This window comes from Pseudochaenichthys georgianus, chromosome 7 (assembly GCF_902827115.2).
Source record: "Pseudochaenichthys georgianus chromosome 7, fPseGeo1.2, whole genome shotgun sequence".
NCBI lineage: Eukaryota > Metazoa > Chordata > Actinopteri > Perciformes > Channichthyidae > Pseudochaenichthys > Pseudochaenichthys georgianus.
In genome coordinates, this window is record NC_047509.1 from 13,679,525 (window position 1) to 13,693,741 (window position 14,217).

General features: G+C 41.7%; 1 protein-coding gene across 1 annotated transcript; it reads right to left on the reverse strand.

Annotated features, from left to right (window-relative positions):
- Positions 1-716: 716 nt before the first annotated feature.
- wdr46 (WD repeat domain 46) lies at positions 717-14,090 on the reverse strand. The gene is made up of 10 exons (XM_071203727.1): positions 14,082-14,090; positions 13,790-13,851; positions 12,938-13,042; positions 10,649-10,799; positions 5,393-5,628; positions 3,008-3,161; positions 1,961-2,108; positions 1,618-1,808; positions 1,391-1,504; positions 717-1,294 (listed from the first exon to the last, which is right to left on the reverse strand). The coding sequence occupies exons 1-10, from the start codon at positions 14,088-14,090 to the stop codon at positions 1,175-1,177; spliced, it is 1,290 nt and encodes a 429-aa protein (XP_071059828.1). The 3' UTR covers positions 717-1,174.
- Positions 14,091-14,217: the final 127 nt, after the last annotated feature.

A 14,217-nucleotide genomic window follows, 5' to 3' on the forward strand; every position in this document is an offset into this window, starting at 1 on the left:
AAAACTAAAAGAGCTTTACAAAAAAGTAACACAATGAAAGATGTTTGTAGTTTTATTTGAGTTATTAATTTACATTTTGTGTCTAAGAGATGCTGATTTGAAACCGTTGTTACATACAGTTACGGCATTTCCCGTTTCTGCCAGAGAGAGGGGAGGCCGTCCCAAAGCTTGCTGCTGTATTTACTCCCTCCATCTGACAGGAGGGAGCCTCGTTGAGCTGCGTGTGGCTACAGACGGAGTTCACTCCGTCACCGAGGGGTAGGGTCGAGGGAGTGGTTTGGGATTGGGCCTTAGTCACTCTTTTACCGACCACATTACAAGTAATTCAGTGCAAGTTACTGAGAAATTCTCCTTGTTCAGAGAATGAAAAACTCTAAAAAGCTAGCCTACCCTATAATCAGATATCATTTTAATTCACTACAGATTGTTTAACAGAGAAGGTTCGGTTGTCACAATACTTTGCTTGAGCAATTACTGTATACCTAAGGTCCACGTGTACTCCAAAAATATTAAATGAAATTTCATGCATTCTTGTCCTTTACCAAGATTTCTTTTGCATGTTGCTTTTGCTGCCAATAGTGACTGTAGGTCAGACTTCGCCTAAATACAGCTGCAGAAGAATTTGGAGGGACTCAATCTGGAAAAAGAAGAATGCATTCTGAAAACATGTAGAATAGCACATTTTAAAGTCAGACATAATCTCCAGCGACACTGAATTTAGAGGCTTGGCATCATGTTGTTTATTTTTTAGAACATATTTATATAAAACATTTGACAAACGCTCATACAGTTCAGCCTTCAAAGCAATGAAGGTCAAACATTTATGAAAAATATGTTAATCAGGAGGAGAAGTATACAACTTGACACAAATTCTTGCTGACACCCATGCTAGTCATGGCACCTCACATTATCTAGCCATGTAGACAGGAAATGCTTCAGGCTACAGACACTAAATAGAACGACCCTTTCACTGTGCTCAACATTGATTACTGATGATGTGCCATCCAACAGAATTTGTTTTAATTAAGCTGACTGCCTCCAGAATTTCTACAGCTCGTGTTCTGTTCCCACGGTGGAGTAATGTGTACAATACAATTTGTCCTTTATGTGAAGTTCAAAGGTCACGCCCACAGAATGTCACTGGGTTTTGGGTTGCACAAAGGATCCGCCTTTTTTATTTTTTGAATCTGTCCAGAGCAGATTTCTTGCTCGATAACAACACCTCCTTCTTCTCCCTCTCCTTCCTCTCCTTTTCAATCTTCATTTTGTCCTCTGAAGATTGCTGTACTGTCTCCTGAGGGGTAAACGAGTCAAAAGAAACGAGAAATGAGCCAAACAGTGCAGATATTGCAGAAAGATCACACTCAAACGTATATCTCTGATTACTTACCCTCAGGTCCTCATTAGCCACTTGTCTCTTGCGCCTTTCAATACTGCCGGCAGAACTACGACCCTTCTTCTTATACCTGGGAATAAACTTTTCTTTGGCAAGTGGATCAAAGCCCTAGGAAGACAAAACAGACTTTTAGAAAGGTGGATACATGCTATGATTCAGTATATAAAAATGAACAGATCTAAAATCAAATGTGTGCTACTAGGATAGTTCCAGATACTAACCAGAGCTTGGACCCTGTCTTGGTGCTTCTGCTGGGAGGTGGCTAGGTCCACCTGTCCCAACTCAGTGGGGTCGAGGGTGATGAGCTCTGGGTGGATCTTCTCCAGCAGGGCCTTAACCTCCCATTCCTGCCTCTGCTTAGCACTGCGATATGGATTTGAATCCAGACCGTCGAAGTTGGGCTCTCCCGCACCTGTAAATATAAATAAAGAGTTCATTAATGGCAGCTGATACGATTGGTTCAACCCATCAGGGCCACATTGAGCTTAACAAATATTTTCTTACATCACACTCTCCTCATTTTGAGACTTATTTGAAATAAGGAATATCGAAATCCAGTCATACCTGGTATGAGCATGCTGGTGAAACCCTCTCCGTGCCCCACCCCGAGGACATCCTCAAATGGACAGAAGTGCATCCCCCAAACTGTTCTTTGAACTCTGTGAGCCATGTAGGGTTTAGTGACTGGAGTGCTCCACACGTCTCTGTACACCTGCAGGGAGAGTTTCAGACACAGATTAGGTGACAGGAGGGTCAAAAGTTGCACTCTCATGCATGTTTCATCAAAATGACTTTGTGCGATGTCAGAGGTAATGTATAGTCACAAGGTGCAAAATGTCAGCAGTTTTTTTTTATTCTATCTTTGGCCAGAAGAAGTCACTGCAGACCTTGTTCAGAGCAGACGTTTTGGCTTGTCACAGCAGGAAAATCCCACGTGTTTATTTTTAACTGAGTTTTGCTGATGTGACAGAAAAATGAGGTCTCGTGTTGTTTGAACACTCACTGCCCTTAGATTACTTATCCCAAAACGTCCACTAGTTTCCAAACAATCTCTTAGAACAGAGCAAAAAGGAAACTTTAGATTCCTTCAATGGACAATGTTCATTATTAAATGGTATTAATTAAGAATTTAGGAAATCAGTCAGTCAGAGTTCAGCAGCAGAACAGGTCAGTTAAGCAGTACAACATGTGACATGTATATACAGTTTCCAATTATAGATAAAAAGGAATCAGTATTTTCTTTCAACAAAATTCATGTTGAAATCTCCTTTTAATTTAACGCAACATGTGACTCAGAACTGTGTCTCCATTTTCTTAAAATTAGCTCCTGATTGCACTGCTCTTCACAGGAAACATACTTTGTAAGGACATTTTGGTAAAGTAAGTAAAACAGCATGTTGCCATCCAGCAATGTCATTCTTTTGGTGACACTATCAGTACATTCAAATGTCTGTGATTACAACATTTTCCTCTGAACAACAGTGTTTCTGCTGATCATAACCAGACGTTTTCACTTGATAACACACACCAAATGCATCACTTCCTGTGTGGAAGGCCTGATCATGTTCCGATGAGAGCTCAGGATCTGTGCAGTGTGGTGCAGATAATGACCTGAACAATGTCCCCAGTGGCAGCTGACAGCAGCCCCCTCTGGCTCAGGGACAGACAGGATGCTCCAGCAGGAAGGAAGTAGGACTTGAGGGGCTTGAAGGCTCTAATGTCGTATACCTTCAGCTTTTTATCCATACCAGATGTCACCATGTATCTGCCAAGAGGAGAGCACAACGAAAGATTGCTCTCTGGTGGACATTCAGAAAACTGCAGCTCACAACAAAACATATATTAGTTATTCAACCTGACTGTAAAGTATTTCAGCATGTATGGCAGGGGTGCCCAACCTTTTTTGAACCGAGAGCTACTTTTAAAGTTGCCAGTCTGCCGAGATCTACCAGTCCAAATAGAGAGGCGTAGCCATTACTGACAGCCTACTATCAGGTAAATACACACTTCTACTTGTATAAAACTGACCTTTGTACGATTAATACTTCATACTTATTAATACTGCAGATCCTTTATCTTGCCTCTTTCTAATCTACACACATACAAGTATTTAACTGAAGTCACACAACAGTGTTGTTGATAGAGTTTATTCACACGTCACATACTACAGTGGGTAATGCTTTCAAGAAACATTGAACAGTGCTGCCACATATGACACAGGAAAAAAAGAAAAGACTCTGAACCCTTTCTTTGCCATTATATAAAAATACATAGTGTTGCTACAAAAGTATAAATTAGGCTTACTAATAAGACAACTCAGATCTGAAGCTACACAGGAATCTGCTGCCAAAGTGCAATAAAAAAAGACAAAATGAATAGAAACAAACACTTTTTTGTTGCATTTGAGTAGATTATAAAAAGAAATGCCTTTAAAATACGATGCAAGCAACACTAGTTTCTTAACCTGAATTGAAAATAGACTATAATCAATTTAAGTTTGCATTCTTATACCATTTTGTACAATATTATAATGAATAAGTTCAAACAAACTAAAACTTACAGCTGATTAATAACGGTATCTAACTTGAGTTTGTATTGTATCAAAAACCTGTTGAAATGCTACTGTTATTTTTACTGTCCCCCAAAAGCGCGTCGGCAGCCTCCAGGAATGCTTCTTTCACAACTTCGCCGTCTTTGAAATACTTCATGTGTTTAGCAAGAACGTGACTGACACGATAAGATGCTATGGTAGCAGCCTTGCTCTTGTTGTTGGGCCTGGTGAAAATGGACTGCTGTGCATTTAGCTGTCCTTTCAGGCCCCTCCCCTTTTGGGAGCGTAGGGCAGAATTAGGAGGGAATTCCGTCTCGTAGCGTTTGTGCACTGATTTAAAATGCCGCTACTAAATTACCCATCTACGATAAAGCTACGCTCGTATTGCAGATGAGACAGATGGACTTTGAATTGGAATAGATACAAAAATAATCATCCTCCCAGAGTGAAAATTATATATGTTTTGCTTCTGCCATAATTGCGGTCTTGTTTGTGTGCGGACTGTCACTCCTGTTGACACGGACAACGTTAGCGAACTAGTGCACTGCCCACTGCCCACTGCCCACCAGCCACGCCCCGACACATGGGGTCACGCCGGCAAATCACAAAGCTTTGATGCGGTCAAGTGCATTATTCTGGCACAGGAAGATTATGTTACAGGACATTAACAATAAAACAGAATATTGTTGTTCTATTTTTAGACACATCTCACGATCGACTGGGAATCTCCCCGCGATCGATCGACTGGTTGGGCACCCCTGATGTATGGCTTTCTTCTACAAATGGTTCACTTCAAACCACCCACAGTTCTGCCTGGGAGCACGAGCACTATGCACAATTCACAGAATATTATAACGGAAAGATGCATTAAAAAGAACATGCTATTCACTGTGTGTATCGATAGATTAAATGATCATCTATTTGTTTTTGTAGTCGTCTGAAGTTCCAATCATAACATTAGCTTAACACAAACCATGTACTATTCTAAAAACATAAAATATTATACTCGGAATCTGAAAGATGCATTCATTTACCTGCAAACTGGTGTCTGTTTAGATCACTGTAATTATGGTTAGTGGGTGAAAACGCAAGCCCCATTATAAAAATATTGATTGTGGCATGATGCAAAGCCAAGTATAAAACTGAATCCTTAAAAATAAGTTTGTCTCCAGGTGGTGGGTTAAAAAAAAAGAAAAATATATTGTCAATGATAACCAAGACATTTTACACTTTCAAAAGATGGAAGTTGAAACATTTAAGGGGCTCGAAATGAAATACAGAGCATATTTATGATGTGGGGATGCACTTGGATCGAAACAGGGCGATGTTTGAGCTGGGGCAAAGTGGAGGGTGGGCATTACGCTTCGCCTACAACCCCCAAAACCTTTCATGATGATGTTTCTACTGCAATTAATTTGACATTAAAGTGTCATGTTTAGACTCACGTGCCCGTCTTGTCTACAGCCACAGAGCGCACGGCCCCCTGGTGACAGAGCATCTTGACGAGAGCTTCTTTCTGATTGGGCGACCACAGGGTGACGGTGCCGTTGGAGTGGCCGAGGTGGACGATGGCATTTTGAGGGTTCTGGCACATCACGTCCAGTCGGCCAGTCTTGGTGTTGATGGCTGCCACTTCCTTTCCAACAGACACATCCAGGTACTGCAGGAAGCTTGTGGCACTCTGAGGGCGAGAACAGGAAGATTTGTCAGAGCAGATTGATTTGAGTGAATTAGTAGGGTTAGGGTTACAAGTAGGTGATTGCTTTTACATTTCATATTTTACTTTACACAAATGTTTGAGAGAGAAATGTGAGGCAAAAAGACAGATTAAAGGGGCCGGTGCATACTTAGTAACTTATTTTAATTAGGGCTGTCACGTTAACGCTTGTGGCAGACCACACTTCCACGCTCACTGGCAGGCACCGACTGGCCATCGGGAGGGTGTGTGCATGTGTGGCCCGAGCGAGCGAGAGAGAGAGACGTGCATTGTTGTTGTTAGCATCTGGTGCTAGCTAGCTGCGCTAACGGATATAAGGAGCTGTTTAAATGAAAACAGAGGAGCGCTCTATCCACACACAACTGCGCCGAGCACTTGACTTGATGCAGGAAGCAGACAGCGGGACATTGTACGAAAAGTCAGCACACTCAGCACGGATAGTGCACAACATGATTGCAGCGTCCAGGCAGCTCCCGTTCGAGCATATGCCTTGAGTTGCACATAGCTCCAACGATCCATTTCAATTTTTACAATATCCTCCGAGGGCCGTATACAAGTTATTGACCTCTGCTTAAAAATACTAAAATCACAGATTCATTTAGTCTTTCTTTCATGCTGTGCAAAGAAAACGCAACCTCTTAATCCAGATATCTTACCATGACTCGCGCATTGCATGACCAAAAAAGATATGGACACAAGATGTGTGCAAAAGTATTTAGTTTCCTATCCATGTGGACATGATTTGAGTGGGCCACACACACACACACACACACACACACACACACACACACACACACACACACACACACACACACACACACACACACACACACACACACACACACACACACACACACACACCACACACACACACACACACACACACACACACACACACACACACACACACACACACACACACACACACACACACACACACACACACACACACACACACACACACACACACACACACACACACACACACACACACACACACACACACACACCTCTAGGGGGTCCGGGGCATGCTTTGCTGGAAGTTAAAAGCATCAATCTGGTGCACTTTGAGAGCAACATTAGGAGTTCTATGGTTACATCTCTCAACATCCATATGAAACAGAACTGTAAGCAGATTTATTTTTCTTTATGGATATTTTACAAATCACTCCCCTTTCAAACTGTATTCTTGTTTATTAATAACAAATGTTATTTACTGTCATATAGTATTTTATACCCGTTTACTTTATTCTCTTGTTTTTTTATAACTATAATGATCATATAAAGATGTGCCTTTACCTCACTGGTTGGAGAAAAAGCTTCTTATATTTGTTAGCATAGCTAGCTAACCAGATGCTAATAACAACAAAGTTATTGACTGTTTGACAGATGAACAGATCACCACTGGGCTTTCAACTAAAGACACAGCCATGCAGAAACTGCAGCATGTGTACGGCTCCTTATGGGTACTGCAATTTCTGAAGTGCCGGAGCCGCGTTCTGGTGCTCTCCGTCAGAACTGCACCCCTGTCAGACGGGTTAGGCTCGTGTTGTGTTCAAGGACCCTAACCTTGGCCAGGAAAAACAGGCACTCACTTGTTTAATTTTTTTGCGGTCTAGATTTCTCAATTTTTTTTCTTTTTTGCGTGTGTTTATAAATTACCTCGAGGGCAGGGTTTCCGTTAGCCGGTAATTACCGTTTTTTAGCTGGTAAAATTTATTAAAACCCGGTAAATTCAAAACCTGCCGGTCAAAATGTCTGGTAATAATTAGGGAGGCTCCGATCGATCGGCCGCCGATCATTATCGGCCGATATTCACTCTTAATAGTTTGATCGGTGCTCTCTATAAAGGCCGATCAGGAGAGCTGGATCTGATCGATATGGACATAAACGCGAGTGAAGTGTAACCGGACACGCGAGAGAGATCAGATCAGCTGCTGAGTCTGACCGAGACACGCAGCTCTGCATAATCACCTGAAGCCCCGCCCTCTGTTTAGCGAGCTGCAGGAGCTGCATGAGAAACTGACGGGCTGTCAGGAGAGAGAGAGGGGAAAAGAGAGGATCCGTTTCTCCCGTGTTATTATCCAAAGTTAATGTAAACTTTTGAATAATGTACGTTATCTACTACAAGTAGTTTGTTTGAATGTAATAATTATGTTGTTTCATTTATTGAAAAATGAATCTGAATTTTTCGATCTGTTACGATTATAAACTGAAGCAATATAAAAATGAGCCCCGTGAACTGAGTTTTAAACTGAAGCATATCTGCTCATAGTCCGGTGACTACCTGCTAACGGAAACTCTGCTACACAACTCTTATTATTATTATTGAAATATGACCGGTAAGTTTCACATTTGTCCGGTAAAATAAATTCTGCTCGGACATTTGACCGGCGAGAAAAAAATCCTAGCGGAAACCCTGCTCGAGGGCCGTACCAAATTGTCTCGCGGGCCGTATAGGGCCCGGGGGCCGGAAGTTCCCCACCCCTGCTTTAGGAGCGTGTTGTACAGTGTGTAGGTGTGTGTGGTACAGTGTGTAGGTGTGTGTGTTGTACAGTGTGTAGGTGTGTGTGTGTTGTACAGTGTGTACATGCGGCGGACAGACGGGTCTCAGTTGGTTTGGTGTCCTATGCTTACTTTTAATACTTTTGGCCCATAATTTCAATTCCCCATTTCAGCGACCAGAGAGAGGGGGGGATTGTTACGACCCTGGGTCGTATGTGTATTGTGTGCAGATGTTCTTCCTCCTTCTGTGTTTGTGTGGCTGCGTGTGATTGAACAGGTGGTGTCCGGTTGCTGATTGGCTGCCCTCGACAGGCTGATTGGTCCACCTGAGGAGACGGGAGCATTTAAGCTGCAGCCGTGCAGTTTCTCGGTCTCTCTGACTCAACTCCTACTCCCAACGCAACGCATGTTTAGATCTTTTGTCCTGTGGTGCTATGTTCGCACGTTGAGAACATTTTGTCCTTCTCCGCTGGCTGTGAGCTATTTTTACGTTACCTGTCTTTGTAGACGGATTTATTTTCTCAGGAGTGCAAACTCTTTTTCCCTTTTGGATTGTTCATTTTCTCCTGTTTAAGTTAGAGTAGGTAAGAAGCCTGTATATTTATTTTTCTCTGTTAGGTAAGATTTCGTGTTTAAGGTTAGTTCGTTTTGTTACTCCCGTTTTGTTTATTTTTGTATCATACTTTCTGCATGTTTTCTTTTTGGTTGTGAAGGTATATTTTTGTGAAATTCAGATTTTGTAAATTAAATTTACCAAACGATATTCTCTGTCTCTGCCTTTGTCTTGAGAGTGGGAAAAGTGGGGAGAGAGCAAACTTTGTGCTGCGCCTAGGTTCCCCTAGGCCGGGGCGTAACAGGGATATATCCAGTCTCTGATTGTGTTACGTTATTATGAGAGTGGTCTCATACTTGTTTGATTCTGAAATTGTATATATTTATTAGGGCCGGGACTTTAATGCGTTAATTAATATTAATTAATTACACAAAAATTAAAGCGTTAAAAAAATTAACGCATTTTAATCGCACTTATTTTTGCACAGCGGAACGTTTCTCACTGGATGATTTTCAGGCGTACCGATTATACTGGAGCACCAACTAACGTTCATGACTTCAGCATGGGACTTCAAACAACAACAAACCACGGTGAACAATAGTCAAACATCAACAAACAAGCTGATGAGACCGCTTTGGTCGGCCCCGTGGATGGGAAATTTTGTTTTAAAAAACGGACGGATGGAAGCGTCGACAAGAGCACGGTTGTGTGCAAATTATGCAAAAAAGAATTTGCATATCACCGCAGCACATCAAGCCTAAAGTATCACCTAAATGCAAAGCATGTAGCAGCTAGCGTGGACGTTAGCCCGACTCCGAGTGCAAGGAACCACACCCTGACCCAACCGACACTCAACCAGATGACTGGTTTCAGGGCCAGGATAAGTAAGTCCACGTCTGAGAAAATAACCAACTAACTGGCTCACTGGATTGCACTCCACTTGGAGTAAAATCCATGTGAAAATTGCTTCTCACTGTTCTCAGGTCAAATATGTATATTTGATTAAAAATGCGATTAATTTCGATTAATTAATTACAAAGCCTCTAATTAATTAGATTAATTTTTTTAATCGAGTCCCGGCTCTAATATTTATATAAATATATGTGTGTGTATATATGTTCGCATCTGTAGCGTGTTATTGTCTCATTATACCGCACTGTGAATGAATCAAAGTAAATATATAAGTCGTCATGAACACATCTGTCCATCAGACAGAGGGCTGCTGTGCCTCCTGTCATCATTAATGGACGTCTCTTTAAAATGACCGCTCAGAGGAGAGGAGTTCTCATTTCTCTAACCGCCTGCTGCTTCCCCTCCTCTCGGTTCCCCTCCTCAGTCCTCCGCTCGCATCTCCTGTGAGCGGGACTAAGCGTCGAGGATAGGAGTCGAGGAGGGAAAATTAGAGTATTGAGAAACCTCTAGTGTCTAAACTTCCCAGTGATACAATTATTTCCAAAGAAACATCCACAAAACTGCTTAGAAATCATAAGAAATTTGCCTAAGAATCATTATTATTTTGTTATGTTTTCTTTCATTATCAAAGTAATCGAGTACAAGATGTCATACTGTTAACGATTTGCTCAAATGTAACCAATAGATGGCTTAAACAATCCGACTGCTTATCTATAGGGGGCCACAAAGTGTCAGGTTTTAAAAACGCCTGCTCGACATAGTTTGGAAACTACTTGATATTGATTGAACTCTTTTATAGCGTCTGATAACTTGTCTTCATGGCCAGGTCACTCTTGAAAAATAGATTTGAGTCTTATTGAGTATTTAACCTGGTTAAATAAAGAAGAAATATAAAAAAATCTATTGAACACATGACAAACAGGTTGGCAAGCTTTTGTAATTGTGGTAATACTTTCAAAGTAAAATGCAATAGCTTGTGTAAATGACCTGGACGAACAGGTTTAATCAACTCACCACTGTTGCTAGCAAAAAGTGGTATGGGAGGAACTGCATTCGAAGGACGTCGTTAAATTTGCGGATGCAGTGGAGCTCAATGCCATTGGAGTCGTAGATATACAGCCACTTCTTCTGAGCCACCGCATACATGGCCTCACTGTGGAGCCACCTTGATGAAGCAGAAATGTTTGTGTTTAGAGGAAATATGTTTACAGTTACTAGGGGTGTAACGGTTCACAAACATTTCGGTTTGGTACGTACCTCGGTTTTTAGGTCTCGGTTCGGTACAGCAGAAAAAATGATCACAAACATAAAATATATATTTTTTTTTATTATTATTAATCTGTGAATAATGTATTCACTCGAATAAATACTAAATAAAATAAAGATTAAGGTGCAGCATTTCGATGAACTGAAATAATCTGTATTTGAACTTTACTGTACTAGTACTCACAAAACAAACTATTAGTTTTGGGTTTTTAATGATTATTAAACTATGAATATTCAGTCAAATAAATACAAAATATAATAAAATAAACATTACAGTGCAGCATTTCGATGAACTGAAATAATCTGTATTTTAACTGTACTAGTACCTAAGCAGCGAGTTTGACACAATGACTTGCTTGTCATTGTATTTTCATGTTTTTTTAAAGAAAAATTACTTGTCCACATTACTTGCTGAAAGGGCAGATCTGCTGGCACTAACAATGTCTCCTGCTGTGGAGAACACCCCCTCGCTAGGGACAGAGGTAGCAGTTACAGCCAGGTAGCGCTAACATGGCAACATAAGGATTTTTGACATTTGTAATAGCTTTGGCTCGGTCTGAACTTTTTGCGAGTTCCATCCATCTTCTCCCGCGTATCCGTGGTCGGGTCTCGGGGGTAGCAGTTCCAGCAGAGAGCCCCAAACTTTCTTTTCCCTGGCGACATCAACCAGCTCTGACTGGGGGATCCCAAGGCGCTCCCAGGCCAGCGAAGAGATATAATCCCTCCACCTGGTCCTTGGTCTACCCCTTGGTCTCTTCCCAGCTGGACGTGCCTGGAACACCTCCCTAGGGAGGCGCCCAGGTGGCATCCTAACTAGGTGCCCGAACCACCTCAACTGGCTCCTTTCGACGCGAAGGAGGAGCGGCTCAACTCCGAGTCCCTCCCTGATGACCGAACTTCTCACCTTATCCCTAAGGGAGACACCAGCCACCCTGCGGAGAAAACCCACCTCGGCCGCTTGTATCCGCGATCTCGTTCTTTCGCTCATGACCCATCCTTCATGACCATAGGTGAGGGTCGGAACGAAAATGGCCCGGTAGACAGAGAGCTTTGCCTTCTGGCTCAGCTCCCCTTTCGTCACAACGGTGCGGTAAAGCGACTGCAGTACCGCTCCCGCTGCTCCGATTCTCCGGCCCATCTCACGCTCCATTGTTCCCTCACTCGAGAACAAGACCCCGAGATACTTGAACTCCTTCACTTGGGGTAAGGACTCATTCCCTACTTGGAGTGGACAGTCCATCGGTTTCCTGCTGAGAACCATGGCCTCAGATTTGGAGGTGCTGATCCTCATCCCAGCCGCTTCACACTCGGTTGCGAACCGATCCAGTGAGTGCTGAAGGTCGCAGACCGATGAAGCCATTAGAACCACATCATCAGCAAAAAGCAGTGGTGCAAGTTGTGGAGGCTTAAATGCTAGTGGGAGTTGGGTTTGCACTTCAGTCTTTTTTCTTTTGGAACCGGTGATATTCACGTTCGGGTGATGCCTTTTCAAATGAGTGTGCAAGTTTTATGTATTGCCAGCCGCGTAACCAATTTTAGTTGAAAAATGCCGACAAACAGCTTTGGTTCGGTCCACCTGTCTTTGTCCGTCATCCTTGTACGTAACTGCGAAACCAACATTTTCCCAAACTGGAGACTTCAATGATGCTGGTGGATTTCCGAGCTCAACTTTATCTGCGTTCGCCATTTCCTCAAATTACTGACTACATTTGAACTCATCCCTGTGACCAGCTCTCTAGTATGCCTCTCGTCCAATGAAATGACTTGGACGCTCTATGACGCACTGAACCCAATGTGAGCAAATTACTCTGAATGCTGCGACGCAGCACCTGAGATTACTTTCAAAAAGTGTCCACGTTCTCAATTTTTTACGTTTAACGTTATATTCGTTCGGTACACACGTGTACCGAACCGAAAGGCCCGTACCGAATAATTTCGCGTACCGTTACACCCCTAGCAGTTACTGTTAAGTAAAGCATTATTGCGTTTTACAAAGTGCGCTGTGTAGCTCTGCACAATGTGAGGCGTATGACTTACTTTACATCATTGATGGACTCCATCACGTTTATCTCACACATTAGCCGTTTGGTCTGCCAGTCTATACAAGCAATATGGCCTCTCCTTCCACCGAGCAGCAGATGTCTGAAACCAAGAAAACACACTGTGAACAAAATGCAAACATTAAATCAATATTTCGTTATAATGTGGAAGGACTCGCTTTGAATGATAAAGCTACAGAAAGTTCAAGTCTGCAGTTTCCTCAGCTCTACAGAATGTTTTAGAACATTTCATTGCGTTTATACAGCCCAAGTCACATATTTGCATGAAGTGGCTTTACAGTTTATGCAGAATACAACACACTCAGTATGGGTACAAGTAATCTCCACCCAAAACATTTTTTAAAATAGATGTTGTATTTTTATCATTTTAGTTTTACAAACCGAATCATGATTGTCTTGGTCGAGTCTCAACACTCATCAGGAGTTTTTAGGCAAATCTGGTAGTTGTTTTCAGTGAAAAAGCTCTGAGAAACTCACTGTACATTTCCTGCCCAGCATGTCAGACAATGTTAACACTATCAGGTAAACACAGCCGAGCATTTAGCAGGTAGGGAGCCAGATATTATATTACAAAACGGAACTAATAATGAGAGCAAATATTCGTCAGGTGGACACAAAATGTGCAAATATTGATTATTAGTTGAACATATGTGCAGTTAATGGCTTCTTATCCAAAGAGGCAAAAAATCAGATAATGTGGGTTTAGATAGAAAACATTTGGAGTTTATCTTCTCCTATTGCTGAGCTAATGGACTCGCCTCATTCACAGCAACCCTTAGACAGACACTTTAAACATGGTTTGAACAGGCATGGAGATTGAGATACTGACCGTCCAGTCCTGCTGTAATCCAGTCGATATGGTCCAAACTGAGACAGTTTCAGATCAAAATACTGAGAAAAAAGTGAGAGGAAACAAATCAATGGAAGGTCTCATCCAGGGGAACAACATCTAACCTGCACATATCTTCATTACATTGTTTTTGAACTAAATATACAAATAATGAACACAATCTTGTAACCTCCTGAACATACAGTATTTTTCATTTTCTTTTTTTAAAATTCTTGTTAATGAAATAGGCATTACAACTAGGGATGCCAACGATTATTCGATTATTTGTTACAGTCTCCATAATCAAATTATTTTTAAAATTCGATTTTATTTATATATATTTTAATTATTATTTATGTATTTTTTTTTTATGGTTTAGTTTCAACCAAAATATAGACTAATGCTAATAATAGTATTAATAATTGTAA